The sequence below is a fragment of the Equus asinus genome, chromosome 1 (genome assembly GCF_041296235.1).
Source record: "Equus asinus isolate D_3611 breed Donkey chromosome 1, EquAss-T2T_v2, whole genome shotgun sequence".
Taxonomy (NCBI): domain Eukaryota; kingdom Metazoa; phylum Chordata; class Mammalia; order Perissodactyla; family Equidae; genus Equus; species Equus asinus.
This window is the reverse complement of record NC_091790.1, coordinates 111,524,525-111,546,517: the sequence shown is the minus strand read 5'-3', so window position 1 is coordinate 111,546,517 and position 21,993 is coordinate 111,524,525. Positions and strand designations below refer to the sequence as shown.

General features: G+C 38.1%; 1 protein-coding gene across 2 annotated transcripts in view; it reads right to left on the bottom strand.

Annotated features, from left to right (window-relative positions):
• Positions 1 to 21,993, bottom strand: part of RELN (reelin) — a 466,017-nt gene that overhangs the window by 321,332 nt on the left and 122,692 nt on the right. For both annotated transcript variants that reach the window (XM_070505680.1, XM_014831901.3), the window contains exon 3: positions 9,657 to 9,792. In XM_070505680.1, coding sequence (XP_070361781.1) covers positions 9,657 to 9,792 — 136 coding nt within the window. The remainder of the gene's footprint in view (positions 1 to 9,656; positions 9,793 to 21,993) is intronic.

The following is a 21,993-nucleotide window of genomic DNA, read 5'->3' as shown; positions in this document are numbered from 1 at the left end:
TTTTTTTTTTGCTGAGGAAGATTCACCTTAGCTAACATCTGTTGCCAACCTTCCTCTTTTTGTACGTGAGCCACCACAGTATAGCCACTGACAGACAAGCAAGTGGTGTAGGTCTGCACCTGGGAACTGAACCCAGGCTGCCAAAGTAGAGCATGATGAACTTAACCACAAGGCCACCAGGGTTGGCCCAGAAGTTACACTTTTATTTCCTTTCTATGCATTTACGTTTTTAACAATTATCCTTAACTAAGCCTACAATGTTCTTCCAGAATAATTAGAGGACCTTAGAAAACTTTAATACTGATTTCTCTCCTTCCCCCAACTTACACACTGGTGTTGCTTAGTCTTTTAGTTATTCTTTGCCTTTAAATTCTATCAGAAAATAGTTATTGGTGTACATTTTATATATACGTTTATTTGTATATTCAGTGCTTATTTGGAATTTCTAGCATGCTTACTAATTATTATTAATTATTGCATCACATCATAATTTCTTACATCTTACACCTTTCTTCTGAGTTTATTTTCTTTTCATTGAAGCGTATCCTTTAAAAACTTGTTTTAAAAGGGCCTGTGTGTGGTAAAAATCTCAAACCTTTTGTTTTGAAACTGTCTTTGTTTTTCACACTTGAGTGATAATTTATCAAGGTACAGAATTTAGGATGACAATTATTTTCCTTCCCTACTTTGATGATGTCGTTCCACTGTCTTCCAGCATCTATTGTTGTTGATGAGAAGACCATTAATAGACTAAAATGATAAAAATCTACCTTTTCTCTTTGGTTGCCTTTGAGATTTTCTCTATCTTTGATATCCTCAAGGTTCACTATGATCTATATCAGTGCTAATTTATTTTATTTATGTTGCTTCCACAGAAAAGACTCATGTCTTCCTTAGTTCTAGAACATTCTCCACCATTATCTCTTCAAAAATGCCTGTCCTCATTCTTTCTATGCTTTCCTTCTAAAACTTCTATTAGGTGTTAATTTCTTAAGTTGACGTTCTGTACCAGATTAATAATGTAAAATCAGAATCCTCACACGCTGAGAGTTTTAGTTTCTCATAAGTGACTTATGTTTACCATAAGTCTCCCATCAGATGACAAGCTCTTTGCTGTTTTCCCAGGCAGAGTGGGATAACAGTTTGAGGCTCCAGGCTTCACAGAGTGGGCCAGTTCCAGCTCTCTCTCCTGCTGTCTTTGAAGGGGCTCATGACTACAGCTCCAAGTCTTAGGTTAAAACTCCAGGGCTAGAACCTAAATCCAAGTTGAAAATAGGTGTCGGGCACCACCACATGAGCTCCCACCTGCTGATCCACCTCTGCTATCTTTCCTCTCTACTCGCACTTCGTGTTTTCACTTTCTTTTTTATAGTTCTTTTAAATGTTGACTCATTTTAGGTAAGTTTAGAAACTTTTAGTTTAGAAACTTTACTGAAGTTTCGAGATGATTTTAGCGGCAAGAGTTTCTGCCATGCCAGCTCAGTCTTCCATGATGCCAGAAGTCCTCTGCAAACATAATTTTAATGTGTTTGAAACTGTAGAAGTAATTTTTTTATGCTTTTGTCACTTAATATTCCAAGCTTCTCCCAAGTTTCTATCCTGTCTTCATAATTACTATTTTAAAAGTGACAGAGACTGGTAATATAGGATGGTAATTAAGTTGACATTTTTTGGATCAAAACAGACCTATCTCTGTGAGCTCTTCAAGCTCTTCCTTCAGTAACAGTGGTTCTGGGAGAGTAAAGGAACTTAGTAAGCTGCGTGGTACACAGGTGCTCAATAGATGGAAGTTGCTATTTTTACACTACCAGTCCCATCATCATCATCATCACACAGTATTCCAAATTCCATTATCACTCATTTTCATATTAATGAGGATTAGCCCTTCTAGAACAGCTAACTTTAAATAATAGGCACATGGCGGTAAGTTTTCATGGTGTGAGGGCACATTTGAAAAGGTCCAGAACTTACAGGGGATGAGGGGGATCAGCAAAGTGGGAACAGGGGCGACGACCCAGGAGTGAGAGCAGAGAGAGGAACAGCGCCTTAGCCCAGGGCAGCGAAAGAGCAGCACTAAACTCCAAGCACCGTATGAGAAGGTAACCGAGGGAATCCTCACCTGTCACACCTGGCCTTCCATTACCCGGGAAGTTAAAGACCATAGAAATTGCTGCACTGGCAAACAAAATTAAAATGAACAGTTAGGTGACCAGCTCTTTACATAACACCGCCCTACTTGGCCAGTTTAGCGGTAACGATGGTTCAAGTTCACAGGACAATGGCAAAATCTTAGCTTCAGTTTACTCCTTCCCTATGTCCTTTGAAGTACACGGACACATTCTGTTAATATTCAGGTAACATTAGAGGAAAAGATAATTCATTAGGTTCTCTAAACCAGTGCTGCATAACAGAACTTTCTGTAACGATAGAAATGTTCCAGATCTGTGCTGTCCAATATGATAGTCACTAGATATATGTAACTATTGAGAATTTGAAACGTGGCTAGTGTAACTGAGGAACTAAACTTTCTATCTTATTTGACTTTAATTAATTTAAATAGCCACATGTGGTTTGTAGCTATTATGTTAAAAAGTACAGTTCTAAACAAACTTCAGAATATATGTGTGTGTTTGTGTAGATATGCATATAGGGGTATGTGTGTATGTATACACCCGTGTATATATATATATACACACACATACATATATGTCATATAAATTCACACACACGCATATATCCAAATTAGTAGAGAAGGACAAGTTCTTTAAAAAATTCTTATCTGGAAGAAGCAATCAAACTTTTATTTCATATTTCTAACAATGCCTTAATGTTCATAGATTTTACTCAGAGCAGAGCTAAGTGAAACCCTGCTGCTAATATATATTATTCCAAGTCACTGTATTGGCAAACCAGAGAGCTGTTGCTGCCATGAGAAAAACTTATTCACCTGTTTCCCAGACATCTCTGTCATCACTATTTTTGACTGTGTAGGCAGTTTGAAGAAAAAACATAACTTCACACTTGAGGCTTCTAAAACGGGTTTCATCAATTTTACTCGTAAAAAAATAACCCAAATCTCTGCCCCATCTCATTTAAGAAATTTCTATTAGATACAGAGAACTGCTAATAATTGTAATACATAAAGCTCTCAGATTTACTGATTTTGGTCTTTTTGCTCACAAACGTTCCATGTGGTTTCAAGTAAGAACTGCCAAGTGGAGTAGTAATCCTGTCTAAACCACAAGGTCTTGTAAACAGGAGGAGCTCGTGGATTCCAAACCTCAGTCCATTTACTTAAGTACCCTCCACAAGTTAGGATCCCATTACATACATGAAGGGAAGGGAAGAGCGGACGTGTCGGTTTGCAATAGGGTTTTTTTTTCTTCTAGATGTAACATTAGGAAACACTAATATTTCAATCTAAAAAGAAAAAAAGCAGTGATTTAAAAAAAATAACAAATTCGCTAACACAACTATGTGCTGTGGGATAGAATTTCATAAAAGCAGATCCATCTTTGGACCCTAGTTAAAAATATTTCATTCCTGAAATAGAAATTTTTCTCACCATAAAGCAGTTCCACTTCTCTGATAGTCTTATGATTTTGATGCAAAGAAAAGTGTCACAGTGAGACTCCAGTAGGTTGCCTAATATAACCAGGGCTGTTTCCACTGTAGCTTCTTGGAAGGAGGAGACACAGGAAGGAAGGAAGGAGACGGGAAAAACAAACGGAGGAGTCTTGCCTTTTGAATATCTGTTAAAAATTTTTTAAATATGTTGTATAATTAATATAACAAAAATATTTTTTTCAAACCTTCCTGAAGATTAATGGACATATTTTATCTCAACATTTTACCACACTCCCTAAAATTAAAAATTAAATCCCCAGGAAGCATCTTGACCTCATTTGCCAAAATGTTGACAAATAAGAACATACATTAGTCCCCGAACTTAGACAGTCTCCTTGCTCAGGCCTAAGTGGCTACTTAACTTTGATGAAAAACAGAGGTGTGCGAGGAAGTAAGAACTATGGTGTGGCTCCTACACATTCATTTTTAAGGGTAGATAATATTCTTTTCATCCTGTCATTCAAAGGTAAGTTTTTGAGCAGCACTGAAATAATTGTCTCAAGTTGGGAAATGTCTGTTTAAAAAAAGGAAAACTGTACCATCAGAAAGAAAATAACAGACTTGGCACTTAGGAGACAGATGAAATTCCTCCTTTGGAAAACGGCGTATCTGGTTTTACTGAACCATGTGGATACGATCATTTCAACCTCACATGAGAAGTAATTTATTTTGGCAGTAAGCTATGTATAACCTAGAAAATAAAATACGATTTGTACATATCAAGTGTTGGCATCCTTATCTATAAGATGAATACACTCCCAACAAATGCACCCATGGGGGAGTCCCTGATCTTACTTAAATGTTTAAGTAACAAGGCCCATACATACGCGATGTTTTCTTCTGATGGATGGAAATAAATGGGTAACCATACCATCTTTCCTGAGGAATCCTCCAGACAGACCGTAACAACTCTCATCAAAAATTAAAGGCATCCGAGATACACCCAAGGCAGCGCTTCACATCTCCGCATCTATATTATTTCAAGCCTGCCAGGTATTCAGAAACTGCTAGTGTCTTCAATTTTTAAAATGATTTTTTAGTCTTCTTGTTTAGTGTACTTTTTAAAAATGATCCCTTTAGGAGAAATGTCCTTTAAAATATCAAATGTTCAAATGTGGTCCGCCTGTGTACCTCTCTGCTGACCTGAGTTCATTCTCTGTTGTTACTCAGTGTCTTCAATAGAACACACTGGATTCATTCTGTTGTCAGTTTTAGGAGAGTTCACTTAAAGTTAAATTGGCACTAATTTAGGCAGAAATCTGATCTTCTTTTATGTTCCATTTTCAATCTAATATTATGCTAACATCTCTGTTCAAGCAGTTAAACCTAAATCGAATGGCAGCAAATTTTGCCTTTAATTCACACATTCCCCCCCTACACGGAACCCCCTTGTGACAAGGAATGGGTTATACTGAGCATCGAAGGAATGAACCTACATATTACATATCAAGACCAAACCCACGTCTGACATAGTAGTCTACCGTGTTCTCCGCATTTCAGGAGTTTAAGCCAGTGTCTCTCAATATTCGAATGAATTAGATAATTTTACTACATCTCATATAGAGATAGATTTCAAAATGAGGATAGGAAACACATGTTGATCACTTTAAAAAGCTTGAGAGATTCTGATACCACACTACCAACTCTAATCGATTTTCATTGTACCAATACCATCGGTATTTTACCATAATAAAATAGATAAGTGATCATTTTAGAGGCAATTGCAGTCAAGTGGTAAAAGCCACCTGCTTTGAAACTGGGCTGCCTTCTGAATGCAGGCCATGTCAATCACCAGTGAGTTACGTTAGGCAAGTTCAGTAACATCTCTGTACTTCCATCTCCTCACCTGTAAACTGAGATAATAAGAGTACCTACTTCACAGAATTACTGTGAGAATAAAATGGATTAAAAGATGTAAACTATTCAGAACAGTGGCTGTAAATTTTCAAAAATATTACTAATTTACGTTGAAGTTGTTATTTTATAACCCTCTCTCCCCGGTGGTTTCTCATGAACTTTTAGGGTTGGATGGCTTGGGGATTTCCTTCCTCTTCCTTTCCTCATCCTGTCCCTACCTGTGCTCCTCTCCTCCTCCTCCTCTTCCTCCTCCTCCTCCTCCTGCTCCCCCTCCTTTCCCTTCTCCTTTTTCTCTCTCTCCCCCTCCTTGTCCCCCTCCTTCCTCTCTTCTCTCTGCACCCTCCCCATCACCCTCGGGATTTCTTTTTGGAGTTACCATCCAAGAAGTTTGGATAATTAAGTGCTTCTTTTAACTTGAGGCTTACTAGTCACTAAAGACTAATCAAATATAAAAGTAAAGACAAACTATCCTGTCGTAAGATCTGGCTACTAAGCAGATCTCTGAGTGAAATTATCACTCAAAATATAAATGTTATCAACAGATGTCATAACATAATGATAGAATAATGTTAGTTACTGATCCATTTCATGCATCTGTACCAGTACAGTCAGCAATTTTACCCTCAGGCCTTCCTCTCCTCCATGTCTCTCACTTGATTATTTTTAACGAGAAAGGCAGTAAACAGACAGCACAGACGATTATGTGGCCAAGTGGTTTACCAATAAAACCTAGTTTATTCAGACAGTGTGCCACTGAGTCTTCTCTGGGAAAGGCACACACAGCACATTATCAAATTGACTTGGATTTCAATTAAAATGTTCTGTAATTCTTACTATGGGATTATTCTAATAGGTAACTGGATTTTAAAACCACAGAGCGTGCACCACACATTTGCTGTTATCAGATGACATATTAGATTATAGAATTGGGGAGGAGTGGCAATTCAATTGCCAGCTTTCGAGAGACCATGTAGATGGTAAATGATAAATATTAGTTGCTGGGTTTCTTCAAATCCAAGACATCATCAATAATAGACATAAAGAAATAAAATTAATGCTGCCAATTATAATTGTAAGGTGCCATCAAATGTAAGATGGAACTCTACTCCAGGGATACCAAAATGTAAAGAAATCTGTATCTCAGAACCAATGAAATATGATATCATTATTAGCTATTAAGAAATATTTATTGAGGACTTTCTATTGTCTATAGTTCAGTTTAGGAACAATTAAATGTGTAAAAATACTATACACAGTCTCTGACCTGGGAGGGATTTAAAATCTAGTTAAAAAAGAAAACATACATGTGAGAAATTAAATAATGATATGAATTAACTAACAATATGAAAAAGTTACACCAAATATATTACAAAAGTATATAAGCATGGCTGAATTTTAATTTCTAAAAAGTGATTCTTCCCACTTTAAAAAGCAAAAGTTTAATTGTCGAGGTTAGTCAGAAAAAAGACACTCATAGCATATTAATGTTCAGATACCATCAGCTTTGTGCTATTTTATTTTTGTTTCATATTTAAAATTAATGTTGAATATTGCTGGGCCCACACTAATTACAGATACTAACTCTTACATGTAGCTCTACTCAACACATAATAAATACTATAGTGAGGAAAAGAAGTAAGAAATTGCAAGACTTTAGTTCAGAAAATTTCAAATGAGTTCCTTCAGTGGGTCCACATTGAGTGTTCAGTTTTCCTGTGCTCTCTCATAAACTAGTTAGGAAAAGACGTCAACAAAAACCATCTTGCCCACATAGGAAGCAGCTACTCTCTGTAACATTCAACACTGTCATGGCTTACAATAAACAGACTTAACCATTTATTAAGAATGCTAAAAAGTGCAAACAGCAGCATCAAAATGTTATTGGGGAACACGGGTGAGGGTGTCTAAACTTCTTTGTAGTCAGTAAAAATCATTTCTGACCAAACTGTATTTTTATCACCAATTGCTAAGAAAACGTTGTTTGAGGTTAAGACTTAAAATACGTAAGTTATTTCTCAGAAGAAAATAGAGTTTGATATCCCAGGAACGGTCAGGCTATAAGCCATCAAATATTATTTTTAAATAGACTCAATTTAAAACGATCTCTATTTGGAATTAGGCAGTTCTATATTGCTGACATAGATTTACTTTGTGTTCTACCTTTCAAAAAAGTAATTCCTGTTTTAAATTAAGAAGTTATGCATAGCAAGAATCTAAATTATCCTTCCAAGTGCCAACATGAGTAAGAGAAAGAACACCCAAAGGGAGAGTCAGAGATCACTGTTAAACTTAAGGAAACGACAACATTTGAACATCATATAATTTGAGGAGTATTTTTCATGGTTTCTACGTATGAGACATCATATGAACTGTAGGGGGTCAAAAAGAAATCAGAATTTGTTCCTGTCCAACATAACATAATAGAAAGGGCAAGAAATTAAGTCAAACAATTTGACTCCGTAGTAAAATATAATCAAATAGCAAAAGATAATCTGCACTACAAGCAAAATGTGACAACACACATCACTTTTTTTGTTGAGGTCTTGAAAAGTTTTGTAACAAAGTTGGCATTTTAAAAAGGCCTTGAAGAATGGGTAGGATTTCAACAATTGGAGTTGAAGGGGAAAAAGCATTCTGGTCCAAGGGAAAAGCACGGAGAAGGAGAGAAAGTCATGGAATGTTTAGGGAATTCCTGATAGGAATGCTCTATAAGGAGGTGCACACTGTGGGAGACAAGAGAGAAGACGATAAACAGCAAGACTGGGAAGAGGCTGCCAACCCACACCAAAGGGCTGGTCTTCGGAAAGGAGTTTTAGGCTATCCAGGTTCTGAGTGATCAAGGTTGTGCCTTAGGAAGATTAACCTGACAACAATGCACGGGATGGACTGGAGGAGAAAAATGTCTGGGAGTTAACAGTCCAGTTAGGAAGCTACTGCAATTGTCTTCCCTAAGTTACTGGATGGGAAAAGTTCTGTATGAAAAACTGTCTGAGGGAGAAAATGACAGGATTAGATGTCAACCAGCTGAGTGGCATCATCCGATGTTCACAGCCTGGGTAACCCAGAGGACAGGTACGAAGAGTATACAGTCAGTGATGTGGGTGCCAGAGGAACCCTTAACACACAACTGTATGTTATCAAGGGGGAAGGAAAGGTAGTGGTAAATTTTGGAGGATTCAGAGGTTTCACGGGATTTTGTTGTCTGAGCAGAAGGTTGGAGTAGAAAACCATTCTAGATGCCTTCCAGCTCTATTTTGCTTGACTGCCCACAGTAAAGCTGTTTCTAAACTGCCTTTGACCTTATTCCATTGGCCTACTTATCCATTCAACAAACATTTAGTGAGCGCTTACTGTGTGCCAGGGCCTGTTCTAGATAGTTGGGGCAAGCCAGTGAACAAAACAGAAAAATATTCTCGCCTTCAAGGAACCTGCATTTCAACAGGAAGAGACAGACAATAAACAATATACACAAATAAATGAAGTATATCATGTGTCAGATTCAAAAAAATACTATGGGGGATAAAGAGAGATGACTAAGAAGCATGAGGAGTGATGACTCTGGTAAAGGGGTAGGAGTATAGTCTGTATTGAGAGATGTCACAAGTCACAGCCTTTGAACCACAGTGCAGCGTTTACCTAAGGATGCTGCTGGAACAATTGCTCACTACATTCCCCAGCTTCCTCTTATTGAAAGCACATGAGAGAGAGTTGTTAAGTTTCTATAGAGTCCCTGACTTCCGGCCGTCACAAATCATCTAACTGATCACATTTCCCCCTCGACATTGATGGCCAGAGAGCTCAAAGCTAAATTTGTGGTCTTCTTCCAAAACGTGGACGGAATTTTTTGTACCCGTTTACATTTTCTGAACATACATTTTCCTATCGCCTTGCTTTCTTCACACACTTTTATTTTATTATGTATTGTTGTCAGCTAACATCCAATTTAGAACTCTTGAGATATACATAAAGATGTAAAAATAAACTGCTAAAGTTTTCTTTCTTTCTTTTTTTTTTTTTTACAGTTTTGACCTGTTTTTGACACCAAAACTAGTGGCTTTAATTAAGATCAAACCCGTTAAAATAATACATTTAAATAGTTACCCTATATGTAACCTCATGAGAGGTGTACGTATTTGCCTTCTGGACCGGTAACAGACACGCTGGGTACTCACATGAAATTCACGCAGCCGGTGCCAGCGGGTGGCGCGATCCAGACGAAGCTGAGGTTGGTTGTGGGCAGGTGACTCACGTGAGAGGCCACCACGCTGCACATAAACTGGTTCCCAAACTGGTGGTCTGACATGATCCCTGAGAGACAGAAAGGAACAGAAGTTATAAGGACAATAAAACAAAGTCTTTCTTATCATGATTGATAAAAAAGCAGCAGTAGTCATGTTAACACAAAAAGGGGGAAGTTGGTCATTTTTGTGGTTTGTACCATGTTCTTGCTTTTGTCTGTGTTCAGGCATGATTAGAAAGTGGTCTTGGGAGCCAGCCTAGTGGCACAGCAGTTGGGTTTACACGTTCTGCTTCGGTGACCTGGTTCGGATCCTGGGTGTGGACCTACGCACCACTTATCAAGCCTTACTGTGGCAGGCGTCCCACATATAAAATAGAGGAAGATGGGCACAGATGTTAGCTCAGGGCCAATCTTCCTCAGCAAAAAGAGGAGGATTGGCAGCAGATGTTAGCTTAGGGCTAAGCTTCCTCAAAAACAAGAAAGAAAGTGGTCTTGTTTTTGTCTCAAACCATCACAATCTCAGTGTGGTCTTGTCTCATGTTGATGTTCTGTGAAACCGCTTATGTTGAACATGAGAACACCATGGCCCAGCTGTGAGTGCCAGGTCAGCTCCCAGCTGAGCTATGAGGAGATGCTTCTTTTCTTTTTTAATAAGGTGATTCTCTTAGGTCTACCTCAGATATAAAATATTAATAAATAACTCAACGAAAAGAAAATGAACAACCAATTTTTGAAAATCAGGAAAAGACCTGAACAGACACCCCATCAAAAAGATACATGGTTGGAAAATAGGCATACGAAAAGATATTCAAAACCATACGTCACTAGAGAACTGAAAATTAAAACAATGAGATACCAGGACACGCCTATTATGGCCAAAATCCAAAACACTGACAAGACCAAATGCTGGCGATGATGTGGAGCAAGAGCCTGTCTCAAGTGTTGCTGGTGGGAGTGCAAGACGGTGCAGCCACCTTCAAAGACATTTTGGAAGTTTCTTACAAAAATAAACACTCTTATCATTTGATCCAGCAATCACACACCTTGGTATTTACCCAAATAAATTTAAAATTTATGTCCACACAAAAACCCGCACATGGATGCATATAGAAGTTTTATTCATAATTGTCAAAACTTGGAAGCAACTAAGAAGTCCTTCGCAAAATGCATGGATAAACTACGGCACATCCCGACACAGAATATTATTCAGAGCTAAAAGGAAATGAGCGATCAAGCCATGCCAGAAGTGGGCAGTTAAATAAAAAATTCATTTACTGGCTTTGTGAACTTGGGCAAATAACTTACTCTCTCTGAGATCCAGTTTTCTTCTCTGCAAAATGAAAATACCACATTCCCTCCAAGTTAAAGTTATTGTAAGAATTAAATGAGCCAAGACATATGACAGCATCTAGGAGAGTACCCCCACGTTTGGACAGGTGCCCTTCCTACGTGTCATCATAGCAGTTCATACATTCCTCCATCATACACTTGACCATCTTCCTAAGGAGTCTATGAAGGACCAGGTCTTTCATCTTTATATTCCCAGCAACTATCACAATGCCTGACACAGTACAGATACTCAAGGAATGCTTCCTGAATAAATTCAAGAATAATTTAACAATAAAAATAAAAGACAATAGAAGTTATAACACATACATTACATTAACTACTGAAATAGGATCTTCTGGAATAGAAAATTGTTCAGAATAGGTCATCCTAGCCAAGGAAATAGAAAAATTAGTCTATATTTTGACGTATCCTAACAATGCTCCATTTCTCATTCAAGTTTTTATTTTTTTAAGCTGCATTCTGAGACAAAATTCATCAAGCCAGAGAAACCACAAGGTTAGGGAGGAAAAGAGACTCCCAGGGAAATCAGAGTGCTGCAGGAGACTCAACAGTCGTGAATCAGGAATTGCCAGTCCCCTCTGGTCGGGCACAAACAGGGATCCAGTGTGCGGAAAATGACACATCTGCAGGAGTCAGCCTGCTCAGAAAGGAAAACAGAAGTTCCAGCCACAATCGCGTGGGAAGGGAAATGAAGCAAACGAAATAAGGTTTCAGGGTTTCAGAGTCTTGGTAACAGGATTCAAGTTCAAATACCTCCTCATTCCCCAAAACCCCTCTTAGAAAGTGAGTCAATGTTTAGGCTGCATACTACTTGACAGAATTTTATAAGGTAGCTGTATTGTCATAATTGCCTCATGCCCTACCCTAAATGTGGCAAATATATGCCACAGAGCAACACTCCTGCAAGCCAACAGTCTGGCACAGTAGTTCTCCAGCTTGGCTGCACAGCACTGTCACCTAAAGAGACTGAATAAACAGTGGCTCCCAGAGATTCTGAGTTAACTGGTTTGGGGTATACCCAGGGTATTGGTAGCTTTAAAAGCTCATCAAGAAGCAATTCTAAGGTATAGCCAAGAACACGCATTAAGAAAGTGTCTCAGTAAAATGTCCAGAATTCAGGGCGTAACACGATTCACATCACTACAGTACCAATAATATACAGTTTGAAAGTATCCAGCCGTGTCTCACGCCATGGCCCTGGTAGAAACGCAAAACACCGTATCCTCTTACCCACTACTCCTCAAACCATCCCAAACGTGGAGTCTGAGGACCTTTTTGTGTACCTTTAAACACTGTGAGTGTACAGTGGCCTTTGCTTTTTTAAGACAGAACACTGGCATACTATAGTGCAACCATATGTTAATTGGCATCTTCTTTCAGAACACCTAAAAGTTGGCCAGAGTTGCAACTATTAAAAATCTATTTATCTTACTATCAACCAGAAGAAAAAAACCAGTATTTACAGAATCACTACTTTGTATCAAACATTTGTGTCAGGCCCTGCGGAGTTACATAGAAGAAATATAGACGTTATTCCTACCCTGAAAAGACTTGAGCTGGGAACGGAGAACTGGAATAAACTAACATTCTAAATAAAACAGCTAGAAAATAACTAAGTGCTAACTGGACGGTATTCATGAAAAATACAAGATAGAAGAGAAAGAGCGATTAATACGGACAACGATAATAAAGACAGCCAACGCTTACCGAGCACTTATCATGGCCTGGCACTATTCTAAGTGCTTCGTGAAAGGTAACTCATTTTAGGCTCTTAACAACCCTACAAGGTAGGAGCTGTTATTTTCTCCACTTTACCAACTGTACTGAGACAATGGAGATAAAAGAACTTGCTTATGGTCATGGAGCACGTGGGCAGTTGAGCCTGAATTCAAACCAGTGCCCTTGCTACACAGCCAGAAAAGGCTCTTGAAGAGGAAGACTGGAACCGAGTCTTGAGGGAAAAGCTCAGATTTCCCATATTTGCTTTTATTTACATGAGACAGCAGGATATAATCGAGGTACCGTCCCCTCAGCTCTGCCACACACTGCTGTACGACCTTAGTCAGGGGGCCCCCTCTCAAGCTTCAGTCTCTACATCTGTAAACTGCTGGTCCAGGACCACTAAGACCCCTTTCAGTTCCATAGCTCTCTGAGTACAATTAAATGAACAGAAGAAAGATGGGAGGATGTTCCACGAAGGCAGACATAATGAGCAGAGGTGCGCATATAAAATGAGAACTAGGAGGATGAGAGCCGTCACGATCAGCTTCCAGGGTTCTGTGAAACACAACTGACTGCATCCGCCACAGCGATCTTCTTAATGGCTTTTGTGTCACGAAAGACACATACTATCTAATTAATATATGAGACTAGGAAACCTATTCTTGGGATAACTGAAATTTGAATTTGATAATGAACTTAAATTTACAACGTTGCTTTCCCTGCTGTATGCTGGATAACAGGATACACAGTGAGTTTTTAATAGAATTGGACTATGAGAGAAAGTAAGCACTTCAAGAAGCATGGCTCTGCCAATCTAACTTTGGGCAAAGAAAGTAGAGTATATCCTTCAAACGCTGAAGATCCACAATATTGACAACTGCCTTGACTTTAGCAAGATTTTAAAGCATTCATGTTATAAGTACATTTTCCTTTTGAATATTGTGTATATACCATTGAAAAACAGAATATTCACATCCTAGTTGTAATTTCTATATCAGCAAACAATCAATATAACTCTTTAAAACAACCACTCCTTTGACAAAGTATGGGTGTCTTAAATTCATTAAGTCATTCAAACCACTGGAGAACTAGTTTGATAATCTCTAATATCTGTCTTCTTAATCAAAGTTATGGTTAAAGGACAGGAATCTATTCCAGAGTTCCCTTTATCCACAGTACACTTCTGCAAGATTAGGCTCACGATGTGTTTAATTGTTCTAATGTTGCCTTCAGGATTCCTTTTAAGACAGTGGGACACATTTCTGTGCCTTCCGGGATGTCATTTTCCTTGACAAGTCTTCAGTTATTTTAAGTTTGTGACTAAACCTTGTATGAACTCCACTTTCCCTCAGGAATACTTTTTTCTGCCTTTAATGTGCATACCTTGGGTCTTCAGAACGGTAACTAGAATTTCTGTGATCCTCCATCTCTAAAATAAAATGTACATATCCTCATAAAAATGCAGGCTATTCACTTCCAAGAAACACACTGAAGATTTTATTACCAAAAATAACCAAGGTAGTGGGAAAATTGCACGTTCATGTTGGTTTTATTCTATATTCTGTAGATTAAAGACACGGGTTATTCAAATTTGTTTAGTTTGTAATTTGCCATAGTGAGTGTGAAAGTGGGTAGAAATATGTCCTGGTTTATTTTTTATGGGTTTCAAGAGCTACAACATCTGTGGATGGGATACCACCAAACGAAGAGCAAGTACATTAAGATTATAGATTTTTGTTTGTGAAAAATGTAATCTTCATATATAAAAATGATGAAATCTTAAAAAGAAGTATTTTATTATTTCAAACACTTTAACAAAGTTTGGTAGAATGTTTTCAGGAAATTTAGTAAATTTATTAACTTATGCCTACATAAGAAGTGTAAGATAAGAAAAATATTTAAGTTGACTTCTATCTCTTTTTATTTTCATCATTTGCTCTTTCTTTAAAAGGGATCTCTAAAGGCTTCAATCAGTTAATAAAAAAAAGACTATTCTGAAAATCTAATTTGGAAAGTTAGTGTTATATTGTAAGCGAAGATACAAAATGAATTATGGAGTTCTTTTTTGTCATTCTTTAATCTTTTCATTTGATTCAAATAGAATAATTGTTTACTTACAGAATTCGACTTGTCTATTATTTGCCTTCTTTGCTAGGTCAACATACTCAAACATTTCAACAATGCTAAACACGACTTTCTATGCTTAAAAGTAATCATAGAACTTCCTGAAAACATCCTTATGGCAGCTTATCTGTGGAGTACCAGACTGATAAAAATGGATATGAAAAGAATAGCTCTCAAGTAGCGCTATAAGACGAGAAACAGTACGTGCACACACACTCACACAGACACACGGGGTATATTTAATTTTTAAAAGTATTGATTTGAAGGCATTTGGTTTCATATTTCATTCTAGAGGCAAAAAAGTACTAAAACCTTTTTAAAATCATTCTGGAATTGTATGTCTACAGGCACGAGTTATAAAATGTATGAGAATCCACGCTATTTCCACATCTCTTGTCAGTTATATAAGAGCTTATTCTAAGTCAACCTGATTCCTTCCTCACTCAATGCAATTACAAAGATGAGAATTCATTGCCCTCCTTCTCCTTTCCTCTCCCAGATCCACCATTTACCAAATGCCTTCTCTGTGCTGGGTGTTTTACCCATATTATCGCCTTACTACTAGAGGATGAGAGCCTGGACCGTGGAGGCAGTCTGCCTGGGTTCAGACCCTTGCTCCACCACCAGAGAGTTGTGGAATGTCAAACACTGCTCCTCAGTTTCCTCTCCAGGAAAATGGAGATGATAATATGAGGGTGGCTGTGAAGATGAAATTAGGATATGGCACACAGTTAGTACTATATGTGTTAGTTATTACTATCAGTCCCATTTGAGAGATTAAGGAGAATTATCAGGAGCCAGTGAATTTAAGTGACTTGCCAAGGACAACAGAGGTAGTGAATGGCACCTGAACGCAGGTCCCTCTTCTATCTCACACTGCCCACTGGCTTCCTCCCTCTTTGTGTCTTTCAGCAGAAGTACTTCAATTCTGGGACAGACCCCTGTCCTGATCAGTAGAAATCCTGTCCAAATCCAGTAGTGGAGTGCAAACCATCTGAGAGCAAGCAGGAAGAGGGCCCCTCCTCTACGTACAAGCTCAGATGCTCTCCGCCCTCTCTCTTTCTTTCTCTCTCCCTCTCTCTCCAACACCTTAATTTCTTATCAGACAGTTATCGGATACCCTTTGCCCTCTTAATAGACATATCTCAAAAGTGCTCCCCTACGGGGCCAAGCCAGCCAGTGTGTGGCCACTGAGTTTGACAGCACAGCATCTTTTCCAAAGAGCTATGTAAAGTCTGCACTGTCTTTAACTGAATCTCCGATACACTGGTGCCTACTCCTCTGACTTGTCCTGGTGTGTGCTGGATTCACAGCACAACTTCCAGTCCAGAAGTAGGATGCTACACACATGCAGGCCAGAGAAATCCAAAAAGGAGGCGGCTTCAGAGATAGAAACCCAAGCCAACGTAGGAGGCTGAAAAGAGCAAGGCTTCCTCTTAAAAAAAATCTTGCACGATTGAAACTTTATGCCTATTGAATTGCAACTCTCCAGGCCCCTCTCCCCCACAGCCCCTGGCAACCACAACTCTATTCTCTACTTCCATGAGCTTGTCTATTTTAGATACTTCATATAAATAGAATCACACAGTCGCTGTCCTCTGTGACTGGTTTATTTCACTTGACATAATGCCCTCCAGGTTCATCCATGTTGTCACATATAGCAGGACTTCCTTCTATTTTAAGGCTGAATAATATTCTGTTGCAATGTATACACTACATTTTATCCATTTGTCCACTGATGGATATTTAGGTTGTTTCTATGTCTTGGCTATTGTGAATAATGCTGCAATAAACATCGGAGGGCAGATATCTCTCTGAAATCCTGATTTCAGTTCTTTTGGATGGATACCCATACACAGGATTGCTGGAGCATATGTTAGTTCTATTTTTAATTTTTTGAGGAACCTCCATATTGTTTCCCATAGCAGCTGCAGTTTTTTACCTTCCCACCAACAGTGCATAAGAGGTCCAATTTCTCTACATCCCTGACAACACTTGTTATTCTTTGTTTTTTTTTTTTTGATAATAGCCATTCTAAGAGGTGTGAGATGATGTCTACTGTGGTTTTTATTTGCGCTTCCCTGATGATTAGTGATGTCGAGCATCTTTTAATACACCTATTGGCCATTTGGACTTCTTCTTTGGAGAAATGTCTATGCAAGTTCTTCGTCCCTTTTTAAATCAGTTTATTTGTTTTCATGCCATTGAGCTGCAGGAGCTGCTGTTCAACATATATGAAGTTTCAGTTATGCAGGATGGATAAGTTCTAGAGTTCTGCCGCACAACATTGTGCTATAGTTAACAATGCTGTATTGTGCACTTAAAAATTTGTTGAGAGTAGGTCTTATGTTAAGTGTTCTTACCACAATAAAGGAATGAATGAATAAATAAGAAAAAACAAAACTACAAACTGTTGCCTTGTTGGAATAACTCCAGCCCCTAAAAGCCACCTCCAATATTCTCAAGTCTATCTCTCCTCTTCTTTTCTCACTGCCAAGAAAATGCTCAGTTGACCTATGTAGGAAGTTTAATGCAATACCAGAATTACTACACAGCATCCTGGTTCAGAGCCTTGCCAATCCTAGTTTAAAAAAACAAAGAGAAGAAGAAGAAGAAAAAGAGAAGACCCTAGACAGAACGATAACAGCTAAATTTTCTGGGTATTTAATGATGCAGGCAAAGTTCTGAGTGTTTTACAAAGATTAACTCATTTATTCATTAAAAACCCTAAGAAGTATTATTATCATTCCCATTTTATGGATGAGGAAACTGAAGGTTAAAGAGGTTAAATAAGTTGTCCAAGTCACTAGACCCTAGAAGGACCACTAATCGCTTGCGATCTGGCACTATCACTTTTCAGGGCGCCATCCCGAGCAAGAACTCGCTAGGTCTTATGATTAATATTACTTAACATGTGGATAATAATAAGACCTACTTAATAGACTGTGGAAATGATTAAGTAATAATTCATTTTGTGAGAATTAAATGCTAAATTGCATGTAAACTATGAGAGTGTTTGTTAAATGTTGAAATTTTTTTTAAGATTTCAGAATATATCTCAGTCCTTTTCTGATTCTATTACATTCACACAAAACTCCTCTTTAAATAAGTAAGTGAGCTGCAGATCACCCAGGCTGAGCATACAGCCCAGGTCAAAGCTACAAACAAGGGGCACAGTAACCCTTGGCTAACCCCACAAAGCCTCTCCATATAAAAACAGGATCTGATTATCTTAATCGTACCTCCAGATTGGCTGACCTAAAAGAATTGTCTCTAGGGCTGTGTCTAACCAGAGTCTGCTGTCATGTAGATATAGCTCCAGGTCAAACTGCCTCATCAAATATTTTATCAGTGTTTAAATCCTATAGTCTTCAAGTTGCAAATGCCCAATATCTTAAAGGAACAGTGAATTCTCCCGCCTTCCTCCTTGTCTTGACCATCATAGCCCACACCATCACTGTGATATACGTGAAGAGACCCTGTTGCCCATTTAGTCTTTGACAGTGTTTCTCAATCTTTTTCTTTTATCATTAAGATTCCTCAATTTTTTTTTACCATTTCATTATCATTTTTAGACATTTGCCCCTAAATGTCCCGATCCCATGAAATTTTATATAAAATATAATATAATTGAAGCCCTAGGTGTATCTATTGATATTCTCAGTTGCAAACCACAGAATACAATCCAGCTAATTAAAGGAACTTTTAGAGATATTAGGCAGCTTCTCTGCAGAGAAATAGAGAAATAAACTTGGATGTTGCATGGCAAGGAGTGATGTCTACCACACCATGAGACTGGTCCAACATAAATACAAGAATTTGCTACTGCCCACTCTTTGACATCAACCACATTTGGACCAACATAACAGAATCTCCACCTCAGGTATTCCCCCCAAATATAAGAACTTTCCACTACTGCACCTGATTGAATATGGATTTCCCCATGCTTGGTCCCTACCTCAAATTATACTCTTTTATATCCAAGTCTCGTGAGAGTGGGTCTAGGGGGTGGAAACTAAGTTACATGCTTTCACCCTAGAAAGGAAGTATGGCAATTCTATTTGGGGATGGTGGTACTCATAATGTGGGAAACTATATAAAAATGCTGGGCAATCATAGATGGTATATGTTTCCTCCAGAGGGCAACTTCAAAGTCTATAAAGTTCTGGACTTCTTGATCCAAAAATAGCTACAATAACTGATAATCTTAAAAGGCCATGGCTTTTAGGACTATTTCCATGAACCTATACATTGAATTCCTTATCTCTTACCTTGAATGGGCATTCTGCCACAGGAATGGGATTGCTTATGGCAGTCAATCTACTTGATGGACAAGAGCAAAAGCTCCCATACCGTTCCTGGACAGCCTAACAGATTTCCCAAGGAGTCACATCAGGACAGAAGATGTGCCTCTGCTTTCTGACTCAAGATGGTATAAATCTGGAATAAATGGCAGAGATCCCTTTAACAATCTGAGCTCCTGCTAAAGGAGGAACTTCAATGAGTTGGCATAATATTTATTATCTCAATTAAAGAACACTATCTATCTAGTCTTGGAGTCATTATTGACCACTCTCCCACCTCAGTCAATCAATCATCAAGTCCTTCTGATGTTATCTCAGATTTTTTCCATTGTGCCCCCACTTGCCTACCCTTTCCACTATGACCTTATTTCAAGCTTTCATTATCTCTTTTTTGACCATGGTAAACAGCTGCCTAATTGGTCTCTTTGAGTTTAGTTTTTCCTCCTCACGTTAATTGTTAATACGGGTATCTTTCTAAAATGCAAATCTGATTTTATCATTCCACTGATTTAAATCCTTCGGTGGCAGTCCATACTTACAGAAGTAGGCCTAAGTTCCTCAACACAGCATTCTGCTCCCTATCTACCTATTTAGGCTAATTTATCATGACCCTATTCAAACTTCGTACTCCATCAAGACCAAACTGTATATAGTTGTATGTACACATCTCTGGTTTTGCTCTTGTTGCCTCTGCTTAGACCAGGGGTCAGCAAACTATGGCTCATGGGTCAAATCTGGACGATGGACTGTTTTTTTACACCCATTGAGGTAAGAAGAGTTTTACACTTTGAAAAGTTGTAAAACAAAAAGAAGAATATTCCATAGAGACCTACTGCTCTGATCTGAAAAGCCTAAAATATTTACTATCTGGCCATTTACAGAAAAAGTTTGCTGACCCTTGGCCTAAAGTACCCTTTCTTTCCCTGCCTTCAATAAACTCTTACTCATCACTTAATACACACACGAGATCAGAAATCATCTCCTCCATGAAATTTTCCTGTACAACTCCTTCCTTGTATCTGAGGTTAATGTTGGAACATCTCCATGCTCTCATAAAACCCAGAGAATAGTTTTGTTGGTGAACCTACTCATTGCATTACAGAGAGTTATCCGTCTTCCCCATCGGACTGTTAGTTATGTGTTATGATTTTTTCCCCACAAAATCTATGATAGGCACGTAATAAATGTTTATGGAATGAACTGTTGCTGAATAAAGGCATTATAATTGCCATCATATGGTTTATCAAAGTAATTTAAATGACAGGAGCTCTCCGTGGTACTGAAGGAACTACACCTACAGCTCCTGCCTACTGGATGCCGAGACCTTACACTTTGTGTTTCTCACTTAACTTCACCAGCCTCTATCATGACTTCATGATTTTTTTCTGCCACTTTTCAGTAAACTTTCTGCAGAACCCTAACTAACTCTTGTCCCATTCTCATCTGGTCAAATTAACTGTTCATACCTTTTGGTCAAGGCATTTATTGCTCACCAAATAGCCATATGCTCCTCAACATTTTCAAGCCTCTTTGCAGTTCAAGGGGTCATGTGAATAATTTTGACTAACGGGATATGAGCAGAAATTAAGTAAGCGATTTCCTAGTTGAAGCATAGAATAGAGGACGTGAGTCCTCTAGGTTCCTTTATTCTCTTGCCTTGATGGCAATGGAAGCCACGCACTGAGAGAGCACAGCCACCATACGGAAACATCTTAGAATGCTGAGTCCCTGCACGGAGGACAACCACCCTGAAGAGTCTCTGACTCATATCATACTGTTAAGTTAAGCTGTGATTTGGGAGTTAATTTGTTACCACAGGAAAACTGAATTTCCCTAATTAACACATTATTTTAATATAACTCTTGTCACACTCATCGACTTCTATTTCCTTTACTAGATTATAAATTCCTTGAGAGAAGTGATTTGGTCTTACTGACTCTGCACAGCATCACCTAATCATTGTTTGCTAAATTAACGAACAGACTTTGAAGTCTGCTTTCCTCTTCTCCATGATATTTCCTACTCTCCAAAAGAACAATAATCTGTTTATTTTATAACAGTGGAAGGAAAACCGTGATGAATTTAAGCTGTATGGCAGTAGTCAAGAGCAAAGACTCTAGAGACAAATTGCATGGGTTCACATCCCGGTTCTGCCATATACTAGATATGTCCTTGGTAAATTATACGTAAACTCTCTGGGCCTCAGTTTCCTCATATGTAAAATATGGAAAATAACAGAACCCACCTCACTGGGTTACACAGCTAATGTATGTAAAGTATTCAGAATAATGCCTAGCACATAATAAATACTATATAAATGTTGGCTATTACTATATCACTAAAATTTCTTTTTAGGAGCCCTATAGTTCTATCCATGTCCCTAATGACTTACAAAATCAATGATATTTTTTCTGGTAGAGGTACTTCATTCAATAACTCCAGGCTTTGTTTTCTTATAGAATTAATAAAAAATATTAAATCACACATAATATGAAAAAATTTGTTTAAACATAATGCATAAATGTATAATATTACAATAATTATCAGTACTTTATTTACCTCCTGGAAGCAGCTTATATACCATAAGAAAGCATGGACACAATGAATTCTTATAATGAAGTTTATTCCATTGTTTTCAGTTCATCTGATTCCAAATCAGATAAAAGAAATACCAATACATTTTCAGAAACAAATCACAGGAAAAATTGTTTTCAAATATGATGTATACTACTTTCACTTAAATTTTATTAAAATTCACACTCCACTGAG